General features: G+C 28.5%; 1 protein-coding gene across 2 annotated transcripts in view; it reads left to right on the top strand.

Moving 5' to 3' along the window:
* Positions 1-20,175, top strand: part of BBS9 (Bardet-Biedl syndrome 9) — a 47,673-nt gene extending 27,498 nt beyond the window's left edge. For both annotated transcript variants that reach the window (XM_075363937.1, XM_075363938.1), the window contains exons 9-15: positions 5,409-5,657; positions 6,702-7,012; positions 8,210-8,374; positions 8,681-8,824; positions 12,026-12,215; positions 14,620-14,772; positions 17,575-20,175. In XM_075363937.1, coding sequence (XP_075220052.1) covers positions 5,409-5,657; positions 6,702-7,012; positions 8,210-8,374; positions 8,681-8,824; positions 12,026-12,215; positions 14,620-14,772; positions 17,575-17,630 — 1,268 coding nt within the window. In that variant the 3' untranslated portion in view covers positions 17,631-20,175. The remainder of the gene's footprint in view (positions 1-5,408; positions 5,658-6,701; positions 7,013-8,209; positions 8,375-8,680; positions 8,825-12,025; positions 12,216-14,619; positions 14,773-17,574) is intronic.
* The last annotated feature ends 663 nt before the right edge of the window (positions 20,176-20,838 follow it).

Genomic DNA, 20,838 nt, shown 5'->3' with positions numbered 1-20,838 from the left:
GATGTGAAGGAAATTGGCCTTACACCAGAAGACACCATGATAAGATAAAATTAATTCAGAAAGTCAAAAACAAAAACACTTTCTTCACACTCGCAAGAAAAACTCACAATATGAACGAACATTTTTAATGCTAGAAAGGGCACAAAGATTGGAATGCATGAAAAAGTTGTGGGAGGACTGCAGGGCCCAAGCAGTCCCATCGAAGAGACTTGATAATATACTGACTAAAGTGATCCTATACGATTATAAAAGGTATTAATAATAATACAAGCGGCTAACGAATCAAGGGACTGAATTATTCTTGGTATAAGGAATTCTCCTCATTATTAGTTTAACAGCTTCCTCAGGAAGCCCTGGGAATATACCCAGGGAATACCCATGTATCCCCGGGGACAAAGCATGCTATCAGATAGACCATATCTGATAGTGTTAAGGAAGCCAGTCAATTACAAAGTGCAGATATCAATAATGATCATGTGCTATTTATGATGGCATTGAGAATTGCTTTAAACAAAATAGAGAAAATGAAGATAGAGAAGAAACAGAACTCGGAAAAGTTAAAGAGATTGGATGGGGAAATAATAGGAGAAAAGCTAGCTAAGGCAATTAAAAAAATTAAACAGGAAAATGAGATCAAAGAGGAAACCTGTTGAGAATAAAAAATTCCATAGTAGAAACAGCAGAGGAAGAAGTAGACCATTATGAGATAAATAGAACCAAGAAACCATGGGTAACAACAGAACTGCTAATGAAAAAGGAAGAAGAAGGCAGTATAAAAATAAGCCAGGAAAAAACTAAAGAATGTTATATCCAAAATTAAATAATGAGTTAAAGATGGAAACACAAAAAGCTAGAGAGAGGTAGTTGAAGGAAGAATGCAGTGATATTGAGAATCTAGAAAACAATGGATAGGAAGGTGAATACGAAATTAATGGAAAGAGAATGGTAAAATGAGAGGAATTGTGGATAAGGATGGTAAACTGTTACACGAGGAGAAAGATGGAAGGAATATGTGGAGGATTTGTATATGACAAGAGAAAAACTTAATGAACTAATGATCAAAAAGGAAGTAAGAGATAGCTAAGGATAAGAGGATAAAGGGCCATCTATACTAAAATGTGAAGCACAGAAGCAATTAAAAAAATAAATAATAGAAAATTGACTGAAGTAGATGAACTCAGAATTTTATAAATGCTTAAATGGGAAAGAAGTCGAAGAAATACTTGAACTGTGTAGTAGTAGTATATACTACAGTATGGGAGAATGGCATAAAGACTTTGAGAAAACAGTAATGATACTTTTTCTGAAGAAAACAAGTACTAGAAAATGTATTGAACACAGAACAAAGTTTAATAGCCCATACTGCTAAAATATTGTTAAGAATCTTTAATAAGAGGTTGGTAAGAATAATTGAAGAGAGGATCAGTGGCTTCAGGAAAGTAAAAGGAATTAGATCCATTGAGCTACTAAAGGTGGTTGGTTGGAAAGATATTTAGAGAAGGATAAGTAAAGGAAGAACAGAAAAAGTAAAAGATTAGAGATATTTTGGTATTATGATGACAGAAAGCCTTCAGTAAGAGGGAATTGCTATGTAGTAAAAGTCTAGATGTAGAGTTTAGAAAGGAGTTAGCCAAATGCTATGAATGGAATATTGTTATGTGGGGGGAGTAAAGCATGGGTGATAAGGAACAGGGAGAGGGACTGGATTGAGGCTTTTGAGATGTAAATTTGGAGAAAATAAGATGGAGAGATAAAGTGAGGAATGAGGAATTAATGAATAGGATTGAATAGTAATGAAGAAAGAGCATTTGGGGAAGTACATAAAAGAAAAGGAAACTGATTAGTATATGAAGTTAGAGGTAGTGGAATCTTGACAACTGAATTAGAAAGGAAGCAAAGAAGAAGAAGAATGATGAAGTTAATAGATGAGATGCGGACTGGAAACTTCAAGGGGATGAGGAAGAAAGCTTGGGACAGAAGTGGATGGAGACAGGTAGCATAAGGGATCTGCTGCCAGGCAGAATACCAGATGATGGTGAAATTAGACTAATGTGTCCACAGTTTTGTTTCTGGGTATGATAAAATGATTCAGAATTGCCATTTTTATGCTTTCATTCGCTATGCCATTGCCAAGATTTTATTCCTGTGGAGGATATTTGGTTTCTATATATTACTTATTACAAACAAGCTTTGATTTAGCCAGCCTTACCCAGCAACTCTACAATTGCTGTGATATTTGCACAATTCGCACAAAACTATTAGATGCGTTTGTTCAGAGTGTATTAATTGTTTGTAGAGGTGTTTTTTTTTTTTTTTTACAAAAATTGGACTATTGTGAGAAATAATATTTTTATGATTAGTGAAGGCTGTTTGGAAAGTAACTTAGTTTATTTGTACCAATGCAGTACAACATTTTTATTTATTGTTTAGTGACAAAAGGTTACTTAAAATTACAACTATTATACAAAACTTAAAACTAGTACAACTATTATTAAAACTTGTACCTACTTCTGTGTAATCTTCAGACAAGTTGAGGCATGTCAGCATTTCACAAGCTTCTGAATTCATCATTGTAAATTTCTTCCGCCTATGATTTGACCACTCTCACACTGGGTTGCTACTCATCTGTGTCTACAAAGCACTCTTTTTGCTCTTCAAAGCAAGCCATTTCTTTTTGTTTATGAAGAAATGGCAATCATTAAGTGACAAATCTGAATTGTAAGGAGGATGATCAAGCACTTTCCACTTAAATTGTGACAACTTCTGTTTTTCCACTTTATGGAGTAGACAACAATGCCTGTTCTGGGAACCATCTCCTCACTGATCAATCAAGACTCTAACATCCTTCGGGTTTGTATTTTCTCACCTGCTGTGAAAAACATTCTTCATCCATATGTTCTGAATGATCACATCGGTTTCTTTTTTATAAGAGTACACCAGTAATCTTTTATATATAGTTTATTTTTTATATAGTCTTTTCAACACTAAAAATATTCATTTCTCTTCTCATGTCCCTTGTTTGGTAATCTATCTTGCAGCCTGCACCCCTTCACTGATCTGAGAAACTTTATTTCTGCTGCTTGCAGTTGGTAATTTTCTCTTTTTGAAAGCACCATATGTCCCATACAATACTACAGGTACTGCCATAATTTTATAAAATTTAAGCCTTGTATCTTTCAGAGTCTTATTTTTAAGATTTATTCTGTGTTATTCCACAAATATGTCTGAATCTTTTAATCTTGTTTTTGTAGAAAAATACATCATAACCTAAGTATTTAAAGCAGGAAACTTGGTCAAAAATTGATCTTATCGGATCCTTCCCCAAAAAAGCCAAAACGTTTGTACACACACATTTTTACTCATTGCATACATTCTGCAGCATGAAAATCCCCTTTTACAGCTTATCTTCTGTCTTCTGAATCTTACGACATCATCTGCATAAGCTAAAATATCAGTACATATATCTGTGCTTAACAGTATCCCTGATTCAAAACCTTGTTGCCACTTATGGATGACATCGTTAAAATATTTATTAAAGAGTGTCGGAAAAAATTTGCAGCCTTGCGTAACTCCTTTGTTTGTCTTACCCTCTTTTGTTAGCTGACTACCTGTGTAAACATGTATTGTAGTGTCCTTACATAAACTATTTATGACTCTTAACAAAATGGAAATGGAATACCTTCTGATTAATATATCGCATAGCTTCTTGCTGTCCAGGCTATCAAAGGCTTTTCCAAAATCAACATTATTCCTTTTTCTCCCTTTCACAATTTAAAAGTGGTCATCAGTCAATTGAAGATGACCCTCAACCAGAAAGGCCTTTGACTTCAACTGCTGACACTCATTCAGAAAATCAACGATCTGGTGCATGCAAATTGCTGATTGACTTTCAGAGAACTTGCAGAAGAGGTTAGCGTTTCGATTGGATCATGCCATGACATTTTGACTGAAAAATTGAACATGCATTAAGTTGCAGCAAATTTTGTTACTCATTTGATAACCAAAAAGTAGAAAGACATCAAGTGGACGTTTGATGGCAACTTCTTCAATAACCCATTGGCGATGAAACATTTATGGAAAGGATCATAATGGGAGATGAAAGCTGGGCTTGCAGCTACAATATTGAGATAAAAGTTCAATCATAACAATGGATTGGCAAAGGATCTCCACACCCTAAGAAAGCATGTCATTCTCTATCCAATGCCAAAGTGATGCTCTCTTGTTTTTTTGATTTTAATGGAATTGTGCATTTTGAATGCTTGCCCTAAGGTGTAACAGAGAACTGTGCATATTATCAAGGTGTTACACAGTGGTTATGTGAAAAAATCTGCAAAAAGAGATCAGAGTTGTAGCGAAACAACTCATGGTTCCTTCACCACGACAATGCATCCGTGCACTAAGCTTTGTCAATTTGTCAGTTTTGTGCCAAAAATCAGATGACTGTCCTCCCTTAGCCTTTCTACTCGCCAGACCTGGCTCCTTGCGATTTTTTTTTAATTTCCAAAATTAAAATCAGTGATGAAAGGACGTCGTTTTAAGACTATTGATTATATTAAAGCGAATTCATCATAGACCTTAACGGCTTTAATTTCAAATGAAGCAATGCAGGACTGCTTCATGAAGTAGAACACTGTTGGAAAATTGTTGACTAAGGTAGTGGAGTACTTTGAAGGGTACAAGGACCAATAATCTAAAATTAATATAAAGATTAAAAAAATAAAGTATGGTTATTTTCTGAACACACCTTGTAAGTTACTTTCTGGGGCTAGATTACTTAACAAAAATGAGATCAATTGAACAAAATTATAGACAAAGAAAGTGACTTATTAATTTTTTACTTACATCAGACATTTTCAGCTACATCTGTGTAATTTACAAAAAAAACCTGCTATAACTTCAGCTGGAATCATTGTGCTGTAACAAAAATGTTACAGGCTAATGAAATCTGAAAATTTTAAAGATGATAATGTTTTGATCTAAGTATAAAATTGTATTTTTTGTTCTAATTTTTTAATAATAAAATCTATTATACATTTTTAATTTATAAATTGTATGCATCATATATTATTAATTTATGAATTTTAAGCATAATTTGGTGTTGTCATTAGTCTGTTATTGGGAGTAGTCACTTGCATTGTTGAAGTCTTGAAGTTCAATTCATCATAAAAATGGTAATTTTTGTGCAATTCAGGAGATAGACTATCTCTTGAATTGCACAAAATTTATATTATTTTTTTCTATTATGTTATTATTTTAATATAATATAATAGAAATATAATTTTATAATATTTTTATTATAATATTTTATAACAGAAATATCATAGTTACTTGTTCTTATATTATTTATTTATATATACAGGAAAAGCATTACTTAACATCTTACGTTATAGGTAACTGTTCTATTTCAGGTCAGAAGAGTGAATTAATTTGTGAAGTAATTCCAGATACTGACCTCTATAACATTCCAGCATTTTCATTAGAATTATTGATAATATCTGCTTACTTAACAAATGATCTTACTCCACAAGTATCACAGACAACTGTGCAATTGCCTTTAGCACTCGCTGTACAAGTTACTACACCTGAGAAAGAGAGTTTGTTGAAAATAACGCTTTCTACATCTTTACAACCTCTTCCTTTGTCACAGTTGTTTTCTGGTAAATATATATATAATAAACTAAGTACTTTACTTTTGGTTGGACTATGACTTCTTGTTTCATTAATAAAATTTTTTTTTTTTTTTAAATGAAATATGAAAGGATTTTGAAATTTGGTTAGCGGTTGTACTTACTGAGTAAGAGATGTCCTTTGCACAGAAATATTTTATGTTTAATATTTTGTTGGGGTTCAGTCAAAAAATCAGAACAAGTTTTTAACATACAAAAATGCATGTCAGATCATTATCTGGAGCTAGGTTGTTATCCTAAATAATTAGAATTCCTATGCATAAATATGCATAGGCCTATATTTAGAAAATTCAAAAGTTAACTTATCCTTGTGTTTATATTTATTAATGTGCAATCTTTTCTGAAAAGAATAGAAATTTATTCTTAAAAAAATAACAATATCCACTTTTACCCAACCAGATAACAGAACTGTTTTCATATAACTCAACACATCAATTAAAGATTTTCTTTTCTGGAAACAGTATTTCTCTATTGTTTAAAAAATAATTATGTCCATCCTATTCAACATGTACATAAATATATGCTCAAAATAATTTTCAATAGCAGTTTCTGAATTGTAAATTATTTTGTATTTTTTTTTTTATGTTTAATGTATTTACCTTCATATTGTTATATAATTAATTTTTATGTTTATAATTTATCTTATCGATTTAATGTTTTGATCAGAATAAAGATTTTTCTATGTAAGTCGTTTCAAATGTAAATTAAAATACTTTTTGCTGTTGAAATACTGTAGATTAATTAAATTATTTTTTTAAGTTCCTGTGGCCATATTTTAGTTATTTTGGAAATAAGTAACAATTTTAATATCCTTAAACCTATCTTGATTTAGAAGCTATGGTTATAATAGTGTGAAGCTTAATTTTTTCTAAAATTATATTGTGATTATTTTAATTGACATTTTAAGTTTACAAATGGTAATGGTTAGTTACATTTATTTTCTTAGACTACTGATTTAATGAGTAGAATCTTTTCATTTATGTATTACTTATTTATTTATTTTTTTTTTTATAGAGTTTACTGGTCAACTTTGGGATTCTTATGAATGTACAGATAATGCTGTTGGATTACAATTTTGCGGTGTACCAGATTCCAATGTTACAATAATAATATCAAAAAATTCATCACGTTATAGAGTACAGTCTAATAATGTGACTGCTATAACATTAATTATAAATCATTTGATTAATAGGCTGGAAATGTATTATAGTAGTAGACATAAAGAAATATCTATAACACATCAGACTGCTTCACTTCCTTTACAGTCACTTATGGATATTATTGAAAAACATATTTCTCTACGTAATAAATCAATAAAATTACAGGTGATATTTTGTTAATATTCTGTAACTATACTACTTTATTTGATATTCATCTTGTAATAAATTAATACATTAAATATCAACCTATTCAACATTATTGGAAATTGTGTTTCATATTTATCTTTTTTGTGCGAGTATCTGTTCACAAATCTTGTAACATATTAATTTTTTTTTGTACTGTTGATTGTAAAACTGTTTTTATCTATTTTTTTATGTTATGTTTTCAGAAAAATTAGATTCTCATTTTTGTAAATGTAGTAGAATTGACCTCTTCTATTTTTAGAGTTTAGACAACAATGTTTTCTGGAGTTTTACCATTTAAAATAAATAAAAAAGAAGATTTTTCCTGATGTGTCGGTGTAATAATATATGTAATATCCCAGTAAAAAGAAATATGATTATGACAAAGTTTAGCTAGGTTACAAAAAGTCTTGTTCTTTTATTATTTAATTTAACTTAACTTGTTTATCAAAGGATTTATTAAGATAACTTTTTCATAATCTGAAAACTTGTGCTGGGGAATTTGGTATAGCATATGGGAATTTTGTCCTATATGAAAAATGCCTGTACAGGACTATATCCTGGGACCTTCCAGGTAGAAATACCAGTTCTAAGTACACAAATGCTAAAACATTTCTATAAGATCTTTTTGAATTTTACTTGTTAGTCAGTTATTTATTGTAGTTTCTTTCACATACTTTATTTAAATGTTATCAGTGCTGTTGTTTACTTCTATTTGTGATCATTTTATGGGTTGAAATTGTGTTTACTAAACTGAATTGAGTCATCTTGCTGTTCAGTGTGGCATTGTTGTTAATTAATGTTAATGGCATTGCACTAAAACTTAAAAACCCAATTTCAAAAATACAGTTAATCAGTACAATTTATTAATTTGTTATTTAAAATATCTCATTTGGAATTCAATGGAAAAAAATGGTTTTTGCACTTGTGGTAAATAAAATATACCACAAGTATAGAAAATAATATGCTAAACTGATATGGGTTTGTTCAAAACATATCTGATCACAGCCAGAGAAAAAAATAGCTTACCTCTTTATTCCCAGTTAATAAAAAGAAGAAAAAACTTTAGTGTTGAGCAACTACATTCCAGACCTGGCTGTTAAATTTAAATTGATAGAATATATACATCATATCTTCTTTCCATGTGTATTGTATTTATGTTGTAATTTTTGTTGACAGGAAGAGTTGGGTATTCGTTCAGCACAATTTCGTGTAATACAGCGTCGTTTGTTAGCAAAGTTACGTGATAAAACGCCAACTTCATTAACTGGTTTAGATATATTATTGAGATATTCTTATGAAAATATTCTTGAATTTTCTCATGAACTTGAAAATACATTGTTAGTAAGTATGTTTGAGTTTTATTTTTAAAGTAATTAATGTGGCCATGAAATAAATATTTTATTTCAAATTTCTAAATCTCACAATTAGTTTTATTTTGTAAAATGTGTTCCTATTGCCACTGCCATTACATGCTGGAAAATCATCACTTTATTTTCAAATGTGATTATTTCAGTGTTTTTTTGAAACGTGGCTGTAGAAAAAAAAATAGTTTTCACAGTTAACTACGGATAAAATTACTAAATTTCTGAATGTATCATTACAGTCCAGATATACATATGGTTTATGACAAAATTATTTTAATTACAGGATTTAAAAAAGTGTGGCTGTGAATTGAGCAGTGCAGTTCGGCTTATTCTAATTTTAATAAAGCTTTCAGAATGTGCTGTACAAAAGGATTTAGAAGATTTAACAGCTGCTCTTTCTTATACACTTTACAAGGCAGAAAATCAGGTATTGTTATTATTAATTTTAGTTAAAATATTATGTTTTAACATTTTCCTTAAAAATATATATTAATTATAGATTTCAAATTTGGCATTTACTACTGCATTTAAATGCTATTAATTTCTGGGAAAATATTAATTGAATCCCAACAAAAATTTAATAAGGCATTCATATCCAGTTAAAAAAATGAATTACTTTTAAGTTTGGATCCTGCTGCATTAAAGATTGGGTGGGTGGTTGTAACAGTTGATCAGTGATGTTAGCCATTTGAAAAATATTCAAATAATAAGTTTCATTTTTATGTAAGAAAAGTTAAGTAATACTATATTTACTCTCTCAGGAATATAGTTGTGCTGTGTAGCTATGCAATATGATGCTATATAAGTGACATTTTGCTAATCGGGTCAAAGTTTGCAAGTTAGGGGTTTTCAGATTTTAATGTTTCATTACTTCCTTTAACAAAAATGTACAACTGTATCGTTAAATTATTACTAAAGAATGTTTGTATATGTACATATATATGTATGTTGGCCTGTTTTCTGCTTGATATCACCAGACTGGAGAGACTGGTTTGGATGAAATTTGGTGCGATCATTTCAGTGTATGGGGTATTGATGCCATTTAATTATAAAGATGGTAGTAAGTACTTAACTTTATGATTTCCATTTCTCAAAATTTTTTTCCAAAGATACGTAAAGTTTTTCATATAGTTTTAATCCCTTTAGGTAACTAAGTTACTTTCTCATGTTATCTGGTTAATTCAAACCTCCGTAAACAGGTGGGGACAAAATCCTTCTTTTTTTCTGGACTCAAAATTAGATTTTTGTACTAATTAAATGATTCTGTTATATTAGTATGTCACTTGAGTTATATATTTGGGCAATTTCATTCAGAGGTAGGAATTCTTTTTTACTTTTTTGGCAGTTATAATTTTGCTTCATATTACAATTTCTATTAAATCTTGTATGATGACTTGATGGGCCATTGATGCTATTTAATTTGAGTTATAATTGATAAAGCTTTACTTAAATAGTAGAATAATTTTTTATTCATAATTCTTTACTTACATACTTTGATGTTCCTCTTGATTCTCCTCCTAATTAATAGTTTGTTGAGGGTGAAGTCATCTGTAACCGTAGTTGCATGATTTTACTGACAAAGGTAGGAACTGTTTACTGGTTTTTTTTTTATACATGTTAAGAGATTCTTATTCTTGTGTAAATTATTGGAAATTAAAATTTTTGTTTATGTATAATTTTTCATTTTCCATTTAAAGATGTGAAATAAATTTTTCTTGTTTAAATTTTTTATTTCTATTATACTTATTAATTTATTGTACTGTTGCTGATTGTATTAAGAGTTGAAGCAACTTGAGTTTTCAAACAATCAGTGGGTTTTAAGTGCTTTATTAGAAAAATAAAATGAATAATTTAAAAAAAAAATATGAGTTTTTGGTATGTTGAACTTATTCTCATTATTTGATTATAAAATTGTTAATATATTTATGGCCTTTTTTTCATACATAAGTTATTAGCAAAAGTACCGGAGAAAAATATGTAAATTTATTAACTAGCTTTGGTACTTACGTATTAACGCCACCACAGCTACAGCTTTATTTTAAAACAAAGTAGTCAGTCGGATTTCGGTGGAAAACCGATTCAAAACGGTCTCTTTATTAATTTTAATAAGTGGTTATTTTTATTTATTTTATGAATATAATTTAACCAAACTTAACCTACGCTCTCTTTGCTCGCTAACCTTGACTAATTAACACTGTAATAAAATGTTATTTTAAATAAATAAATTTTATTTAAATAAAATGTTATTTTAAATAAATAAATTTTATTTAAATAAATTGTTATTTAAATAATAAATAATTGTAATAATTACTGAATTTATTAAATAAATACTCAAAAATTACGGTGTTAATTAGTCAAGGTTAGCGAGCGTAGGTTAAGTTTGATTATATTATATTTATAAAATAATTAAATATAAATAACCATTTCTTAAAATGAGTAAAGAGAGTCAATAAAATAAATATTCAATTTTAAATAAAGCTGTAGCTGCGGTGGCATTAATACATAAGTACCCTAGCTTTAAAAAAAAAGGAAATCTCGCCTCAAATTGAATGTATTATTATTTTTTTTTAATGTTAAAGCCCTAGATTATACTAAATGCATCAAAAGTTCTTTTGGTAGCCTTATAGTACATTTTTAAAGAGAGATAAAGTGGAAGCTGTATAAAATTTTTTGAAATGAAAGGTTACATGTAGGGAAATAATTTGAAGATATCTCCTAGTTGGTTTTAATTAAAAGTGTAAAGCTTTGTTACTTACACAACATAAGTTAAGAAATGTCCTTTTGTGAATTTAAATGTTTCCTCTAAAAAAGAACCTTTGGTTAGTTCTAATAATGCATAGTTTTCAACTATTTATTTTGTTTTGCAACTTCTGACATTTTTGGTTCCATATATCAGTGAATCAGTATGAACATTGTTCCACAGACTTGCTTAATGTTGTCTCTGATTTATTAAACTGAGGGTATGAGGAGAAAGTTGCTTAATTTTTCAAACTTTTTTGATCGACACTTGTGTATCAATTTGATACAGTGTTCTATTGGTATTGTCTCTCAAGCTGGAATGTTTATATTTCTATAAACCTAAGAGCCTTTTTCTTGATAATAATTTTATATTGTGATTTTGTTATTAGAGGCTATTTAATGGTACTTGTTTTCTTTGACTTGTATGTCAAGCGTATGGTAATTTTTTAATCACTGTAGGAAAAGCATTAGAAGACTATTTCTTATAAAGATATTGGTTAGTACTGCTACTTATAATTGTTTGTCATAATTTTGCTGCTTAATCAATATAAATATTTCAGAATAAATGACTGCAAAAGGTTATAATAATACTTGAATAACAAAAGTTAAGAAAGGAAATGTAAAAAATATTTCTTTCTTTTATTAGTTTGATTTTTATTCTTAACTTATTAAACTTTTATTGTAGTTAGTTTTCCAACCAAAGAATGCATTTAGTGATGCAGCCGTTTTAGAGGTTGAATTGCTATGAGTATTATTAACTACATATATATTTGTATATGTCTATACTATTAATCTGTTTAGAGTATAATGAACTTCTGTTAGCTTATTAAAATTATTATAGCTGATGATATTCAAAATCACTTAACATTTTCTATATGCTTGTTCCTAGGGCTGGGAAGAGGTTTGCGAAGCTGGTGTCTGTTATTTACTTCAGACTTCTCTAGCCAAATCTGTTCGTGATCATCAAAGAACATGTATTAATCCATTAAAAGAAATTGGCCGTTTTAAAAAACACATTGCTGGTGCAATTGATCGTGTACTTGTTAATTCACAAAATATAATAAAGGATGAGCAACGAGGTATTAAAACAAAAAATTACCAATTTTGTAAAATATATATTAAGCTATAGTAATAAATAATTAAAATAATTTTGATTAAGATAGCAAGGTAACTTACAAGTTACCTTATTTTCTTACAAGTTTATAGTTCTGCAATAGTTACTGCAGATTAATGAGATATCATAGTTATGATATCTCAAGTCTTATCTTATTTAAAAATAATTGTGTATGTGTGAGATCCAAATGATCAAACCCACATTTCTTGTAAATCACTGAATAACCATGTTTTTCAGTTAGTATGTTAAGGTAATAAGTTAATATACACTCAGGTACAAATTTTTCCTGAAATGGTGGGTCTTATTTTTCTATCAACAGTTAAACAAACCTCAATTGGTGCTGTACAAATTATTGTGTATTATTCTTGCAAAATAGCTAAGCTAAGAGAATAAATCATGCATTATCAGTATATTATAATAAATATATTAGTAGGTGAAAAATAATTGGGAATATGATCAGTTGTATCAACATTTCATGTGTAATACTTTTCTTAAACCTACACAGAAAGGTTTACCCTTCTATGATTACAAATTACTTAGCCAACTGCAGCCTGCCAGCAGAATATTATAATTATTTTGTAACATTATTTTTTTCACTTACTGTCTTATTTTATGAACTTTATTCTTATTGAAAAAGTAAAATTTGAACATTATTAGATTAAGAAAATAATCATCTAATTTAAATAATTTAAATTGGATATTTTAAATGCAATACTCAAACTATAGTACCAAAAGACAATAGTCTCTTTATCTGTCACAGATTGTATTAGTATTTATATCTGTGACTGAGAAGGTATAACTTTAATTTTTTTAATTACATTTTACTTTTAATTTAATTTCACAAAAGAATGTTCTGATAAAGCAGAGATAATTATAAAATTATTAAGTGGAAATATTTATTTTTGTAAGTAACTATGCTGTGCTGCAAAAGTGCAGTTTGCTTGACTTCATATTAATTTTTAAGTCATTGGTGTTGAAGTGGGACAGTTTAAGAGGATGTGTTAATTTTATTTGGCTAAAATAATTTTTTTATCTTTATTTCCATTTTTGTTTCAAAAGTCCTTAAATATTTTGTTTTTATTTCAAAAGTGTAGATTTCTGAAACAGTTTTTGAAATATTAGATTGTGACAAAAATACGTAAATAAGTAAAAATAATTTCAAGTTTTAGGCAACTCCAAGAATTACTCTTTGTTGAAAAATAATTATCTAACAGTATCACCATTATGTTAATAATATTTCAACATTGATTATAGAGTACTAAGATATTTTATTTCTTTATTGGTAATACTGAGCAATTATTTGATCATCAAATTTTTTCATACAGACATAGGATTATATTAATGACAGAAAAAATGAAGAATTGCTATGAAAAATAGAGTTAATCAGTACAGTTTATTAATTTGTTATTTAAAGTATCTCATTTGGAATTCAATGGAAAAAAATGGTTTTTTCACTAGTGGTGTATTACCACAAGTATATAAAATAATATGCTAAACTGATGTGGGTTTGTTCAAAACATATCTGATTACAACCAGAGAAAAAAATAGCTTACTTCTTTATTCCCAGTTAATAAAAAGAAGAAAAATGTTTTAATATAAAAATAAAAACACATTTATTAAATATAAAAAAAAGTTTAATATAAAACTAAGAGAAAATTTACTAATAACCAATGATAAATTGTAGAACATGATACAAGTGAGACTAGAAGCTATTCATCACCTAGAAACTATTCATTATTTATTATTATGTAAATATATTGTTCTAACCACGATAACCCTAAACTGAAATTCTTGCATTATAAGAAATACACTTTATATTTGTAGGAAATTGTAATATTTTTTGAAATTCATAATAATTTTCTAACAAAAACAAAATTATATCAATTATGTTTTATTTTGGCGTGTGATGTAATTGAATCTCTGAGATTGTTTATAAAAATCAAGCAAATAAAAACTAAACTGTAATCATTTATTTACTAATAAAATGATTAAAAATGAACTAAAATAAAAAAAATTATAAAATATAAAATGAGTTTTGTGAACAAAATTATTTAATGAAAATGTGTATAAATAACTTAAGTAATGCATGCATGTAAACAAAAAACATGCTGATTGTATGCAGTTCTTGAATATCAATATTTTTGTTTAGAAATTTATAATTGAATGCGATTTATACAGAAACATACAATAAAGTAAGGAGAAAAAAGTAACATTGCTGCAATATTTACCAGCCATATAAGAGACTAATTTATGAATAGAATATTACAACGGTATCCTGAGAGTTCTAGCAATTCAGTGGAGTATTGATATATGCATTATATGGGTTAAATGACTGTAATATTTTATAATTTTGATTTTTATTTTCTTAGGAGTTTCTCCAATCCTGGAAGGAGATGAAGAGCAGCCACTTAGTGGTCGTAAAGAAAGACGTTTGTCTTTTGATAGTAATCTTGATGGAATATCGAAGCCTTCATTGTTGTCTTTAAGAAAACAGAACACAATTGCTTTAGATAGCTCTCAAAGTAAGTTGATTTAAATTCATTGGTTATCTGTATATGAGTCTTCTGAAATTCTGAAATGAAAGACATGAAAAAAGAAAGTTATCAGGGTGTAAATTGTATAATGTCTAGAATTATTAAATGATTTGATTTCAAAATACTGGAATGTTTTCTTCCTAGGAGCTTTTAGAGCTTATTAATGACAATTTCTTCATGACATGAGTTCACTTTCCAATGGGCTAACATATGTCAAATCTTGATGGTCACCTGTCAAAATTAATAGATCCACTTATTTGGTGGCTTAATCAGTTGTATAATAATAAAAATATATGAACCATAGTCATCTTGTATTCATGTGGCATTTGAAACAAAGAACATGAATAAAGGTTGACAAAAAAAAATTAATTAAAATTAGAGTTAAATTTGCATAAACAAATATTATGTGGAAATTTCATTGAATTTAAAATAGAATAGTGTTGTTCTGTGTGGAAGATGTTTTTATATGCATTTATTTAACTTGCTCTGTGCACTATGTTGCACGGTGGGATGGTCAGAATTATGTCAGCAATATTTAACCTATGTCCAGATGAGATAGAAAGCTAAAATTTTGCACACATGCTTGTTTTCAATGACAATGCATTGTGATAACAAAAAACCCATAAAAGAATTTATTTTCCTAGAAAATTTGTTTGTAAATAAAGGAAATTCAAACAGCTCTGCAGTGTACATGAACATAAAATTTATTTCCAGATAATTGGGTCTGAATCACTTTTCATAAAATGTTTATATGCTTCTTTGTAAACATTATCCAAATTAATAAATTGATTTATTTTTGACTTGTTTATGAATAGATGCTAAATAAAAATATGTGTAAAAGAACTGTTTCAACTAGAGTTAATTCACATGATTTCTGAGAGATATTTTAGACAATAAAATAGTTTTAAAAAATGTTTTTATTTATAAAGAAAAATTAAATATTCATTACATATGGCACATTATGTGCCATAACGCACAATTGTTAAGTACAATATGGCAACAATGAGGCCCATACAGCACGAGAGTTAAGTTAAATAATTTACCATTTTGCACTGTACTGGAATTACGCAAACGAAGGCAAGCACACAGCAACTCCCTATTATGGCATATATATGTGCCGTACTGCAGCCAATGTGTTAAAACAATGACATACATAATACCTTTGAAGATGTAGACTGATCATAGTCTTATGGAAACATATTCCCAATAATTAAAAAGTGTGTAGCAGTTTTTATTTTTATTTTACTTCATATGGTATATTGTGTTACCAAACTGCAGATAACTGTTGTATGGAATTTATTGTTAATGTAAGATAACTATTTTACATTAAGAATACAGTCAATAAGAAAGTTTAATTTTTTTCCAATTAGTGCATAAAACCATATCATTATTTCATAATCAACTTGGATTTCAGTTCCTTGCCTCATTTCTGAAGTAAGATTATCAATCTTTAACATTTTCCTACATAATGTAATACATTTCTAATGAAAATAAAGAATTTGGAACATTTAGTATAATTTGACATAGCATGTGAAACTTGCAGAACTGTTTTATATTTAATGTTCAGCATTTTAAAAAAATTAGGGTTCAAATACAGAGATAGAAGAACAATTGCTAACATGTACAGGAACCAAACAGCAACAGTAATAATTGAAGAACATAAGAAAGAAGCCGTAATAAGAAAGGGAGTCCGACAAGGATGTTCCCTATCTCCGTTACTTTTTAATCTTTACATGGAACTAGCAGTTAATGATGTTAAAGAACAATTTAGATTCGGAGTAACAGTGCAAGGTGAAAAGATAAAGATGCTACGATTTGCTGATGATATAGTAATTCTAGCTGAGAGTAAAAAGGATTTAGAAGAAACAATGAACAGCATAGATGAAGTCCTACGCAAGAACTATCGCATGAAAATAAACAAGAACAAAACAAAAGTAATGAAGTGTAGTAGAAATAACAAAGATGGACCACTGAATGTGAAAATAGGAGGAGAAAAGATTATGGAGGTAGAAGAATTTTGTTATTTGGGAAGTTGAATTACAAAAGATGGACGAAGCAGGAGCGATATAAAATACCGAACAGCACAAGCGAAACGAGCCTTCAGTAAGAAATATAATTTGTTTACATCAAAAATTAATTTAAATGTCAGGAAAAGATTTTTGAAAGTATATGTTTGGAGTGTCACTTTATATGGAAGTGAAACTTGGACAATCGGAGTATCTGAGAAGAAAAGATTAAAAGCTTTTGAAATGTGGTGCTATAGGAGAATGTTAAAAATCAAATGGGTGGATAAAGTGACAAATGAAGAAAGTATTGCGGCAAATAGATGAAGAAAGAAGCATTTGGAAAAACATAGTTAAAAGAAGAGACAGACTTATAGGCCACATACTAAGGCATCCTGGAATAGTCGCTTTAATATTGGAAGGACAGGTAGAAGGAAAAAATTGTGTAGGCAGGCCATGTTTGGAATATGTAAAACAAATTGTTAGGGATGTAGGATGTAGAGGGTATACTGAAATGAAACGACTAGCACTAGATAGGGAATCTTGGAGAGCTGCATCAAACCAGTCAAATGACTGAAGACAAAAAAAAAAAAATTTTTTTTTAATTGGTTGCTAGGTGGGAACACATAAATACACAATCATGCAAGCAAAAGCAGGTATGCCATACATCTATAACAAAACTTACTGTCCTGTGATTTAGTTTTATATTGATAAAAATTAGTAAATAAATAAGAATATCAATGTATTTAACAGTTTAATTGATTTGTGTATTTTTTTATTTTTACAGTAGAAAATGAAGAATCTGTGTTAAATACTAATCCATCCTCAGAAATTGTAGTTTAGTTCTTTGGGATTTGTATTCTATGCAGTATTGAATTTCAGCGCATGTATTAGAACTGTATAATTGTTGTTGATGAGATAATATATAAAACTTTGTAATGACAATCATTAATAATTTATGAAAGTTTAAACTATTTGAATTTAATTGGGGGTTGTTTAATATCATCATTTCATGATACTTCTGCAAATTTTATTGATTTCATTCTTTTAGATAAAAATATTGTAAAGAGAAATACCAAAGAACTGTTTATAAAATTAAAAACCAAACACTAGAAGCACATTTTGATTGGTAATTGTTCTTCACCGTTGGACAAAGTGAAATTATTAAAAAAAAGTAAATAAAAAATATACTTAAAAAACTACCGGAATGTATTTACTTATATTTATAAAAAAATGCAGTTAAATAAATTAATATAGGTTTGATAGCCCAAATTTGATATATGCAACGTGAACAGTATTATCTTTTAAGTTATTTTCAATTTTAATTTTGTCTGTCCAAGTAATTTAGATAGATTAATTTTTTTTGTGGTGTTTCTTATATGTTAACTTTTAGTTTTATTTATTTATTAATTTAATTTAATTTATCTTTGTTTGGGTCATTTTCTTTTATATCCATCTATTTAAGTTCAATTTAAAATTTTTAAGTAACTCTTTCAAAGAACCATAACTTTTTCCAAAAGAACTTTTTGAGCTTTTATCAACATCTCTTTCTGTAATGGAATTACTGATAGTGTTGTTGGTATTGATGTCTCTCTTAAAAATTTAACAACATATATGAAATATATTTTTTGATTATACACTTAAAGTTTGCGTCATTCTTGACCAACCACGCTCACCCGGCACCCATGATGAGCCAAGAACGACACAAAAAAAAAATTTAAATGATATAAAATTATGACTAAAATACTGAAAATATGTGATTTTTGAATGATCTTTTTTAAATGAAATGCGATACAACACTGAGAAATTTGAATGTTTGAACAAAGAAATTTTATTAACATAAACTATCTGTAATGGGCTGTACGTTAATAGCAGAATAATGAACTGTAGTATAAATAAAATAATTACACACTGATTGATAACTAAATATACTATATTTATAAGATTAACAATATTAAACTATGTTACTATGATGCAGAGGCCGTACTGGCGTGCATGATTACTCTAACACTGTCCAACTCCAACTGACTAGTATAACAGAATGTTCTTAGCTGCCCATAGGCAGCGCTGAGTGTCTGATTTTAAAACCAAACACTATCTTAAAATTAATACTTTTTATATCAGGATTCACCCTTTGATACCAACCGGACACTCACTACATTATATAGAGAAAATCACCTTCATACACATTCGACTCTTCAACATATTGTTCATTTCCCGACACTCACTGCAGACACTGTTACCGATCTTAATTTTTCAATACTGTTTCTTGCATGTCCAGAGTGAGTGCCCTTCCCACACACTTACTGCGGGAATTATATTAAATTATATTAAATCTAATACAATGCCACAATGTCATACAATTAAGTACAAGTTACAATGTCAGATTTATTTCTTATTCATGAGGTTTGACATATATCACAATATTTTTTATGGCTAATACGTTTTTTCCATATTATTTCAACTTTAGCTACTGAATTAAATCTGGCTTTACGTCTTGAAAAAATAAAAATCTTGTCACAGCACGCTTTTCTACCATGTTTTCAAGCAAAATCAACATTTTTTTAAAGTAAACAAAGATGGATATAACAATGAAAATTCATTTCAAACAGCTGATATTTCCAATAACAGACAGTTCAAGTTTTTTTCTTTCTTTTTTTTTGTGTCCTTGGCTCATCATTGGTGCAGGGTGGAGCTTGGTTGGTCAAGAACAGTGCAAGTTTTAAACTGGTCCCTGCAGACACTATTTTAACATTGGCTATATAACAAATTAAGATTTGTTTTTATTACTCTTACTAATTTCTCTGTACCTACTTATGATCGTTTTACAATCAAATAGACACCTGGTGTTAAATTTCTATTTTTCTCTTGAATATTGAATATTTCTCTTTGCAGTTTATTTATGTTTTGTAATCTTTTAGTTATTTATTAAAATCTTACATTTTGTAAATTTAAAGCAAATAGTGAAGTACTTGGAAAATATGGAATGTGATCTAAATTTTTTAAATTAAATTTTAGTATGTGTTGATATTACATTATTTCATACTAAAAAGGCTTATAGATTATGGTTTTTTATAGACCAGAACTATCATTCGCATAATGTTATTATGGCCTGAAATATTGTGTGTTCTGCAATTTTCTTTTTAAGTTGTACACTAGTCATTTTATGTTATTTATAAGTGCCCTTATAAATTTATATCTCGTGAAGATATATTTATTACTTGGTGTGGCAATTTCTTTCACACGGATTTTACTGTATCTTTTAAGCACAGTACATATCACTTAATTTCAATTATATTATTGGCCATCTTATTTTTGTTTGTTGGTTTTTATTTGATGTAGATTTTTATATGTTAACAAAAACAAATAAAATTATTTATTGAAATGACTAATGTGATTTTATTTTAATTAAATGCAATGTACTTCCTTAAACCTTTCTGTTATATATTACTAAAATGGTAATTCCTATACAGTGATATGTTTTGGGTCACTTCATAGCAGTAGTAGTGTTTGTATTATGTTATTATTTGTAGCTTTGGTATGTACATAGATAATTTGGTTTCACTAAAACTAAGTTTAGTTAAGAACCAGAAGAGCAGTGACCTTGCACTGCTGTTTAATTATTGATGGCTAATCAAGTGTTTTAATACATTATATTCAGCTTGAACATGTGCATTTTCTTCTGCTACTATGTTGCTTTGGCCATGTTCTGGCAGCACTGACATTATGTTTGACATTCTGTTAAACTGGTACAAAAACATCAGACTGCAAAAAAAAAAATTGTTAGTAAATCTTGACAAACTCATCTTTAGTAAATTAACACTTAATTTGCTAATGACTGTTGTTTTCATGTTTTATTCAGTTTGCTTTGGTTAGTACTTTCTATGATGTTTGATATTTCTATCTGGTTTCATTTCTTTTACTTACAGTTTGTGGTTTGTGTAGTTTATATTCCAGTTTAGTACTTTATACTTCATCATGTTTAATGGTGATTGGTTATGAATAAGTTGCTGTATTAGATTTTTTTAAATCTTTATTTTAAAGTTGCTTA

The sequence above is a fragment of the Lycorma delicatula genome, chromosome 4, assembly GCF_047948215.1.
Source record: "Lycorma delicatula isolate Av1 chromosome 4, ASM4794821v1, whole genome shotgun sequence".
In the NCBI taxonomy this organism is placed as follows: domain Eukaryota; kingdom Metazoa; phylum Arthropoda; class Insecta; order Hemiptera; family Fulgoridae; genus Lycorma; species Lycorma delicatula.
This window is presented reverse-complemented; position numbering and strand designations above follow the sequence as displayed.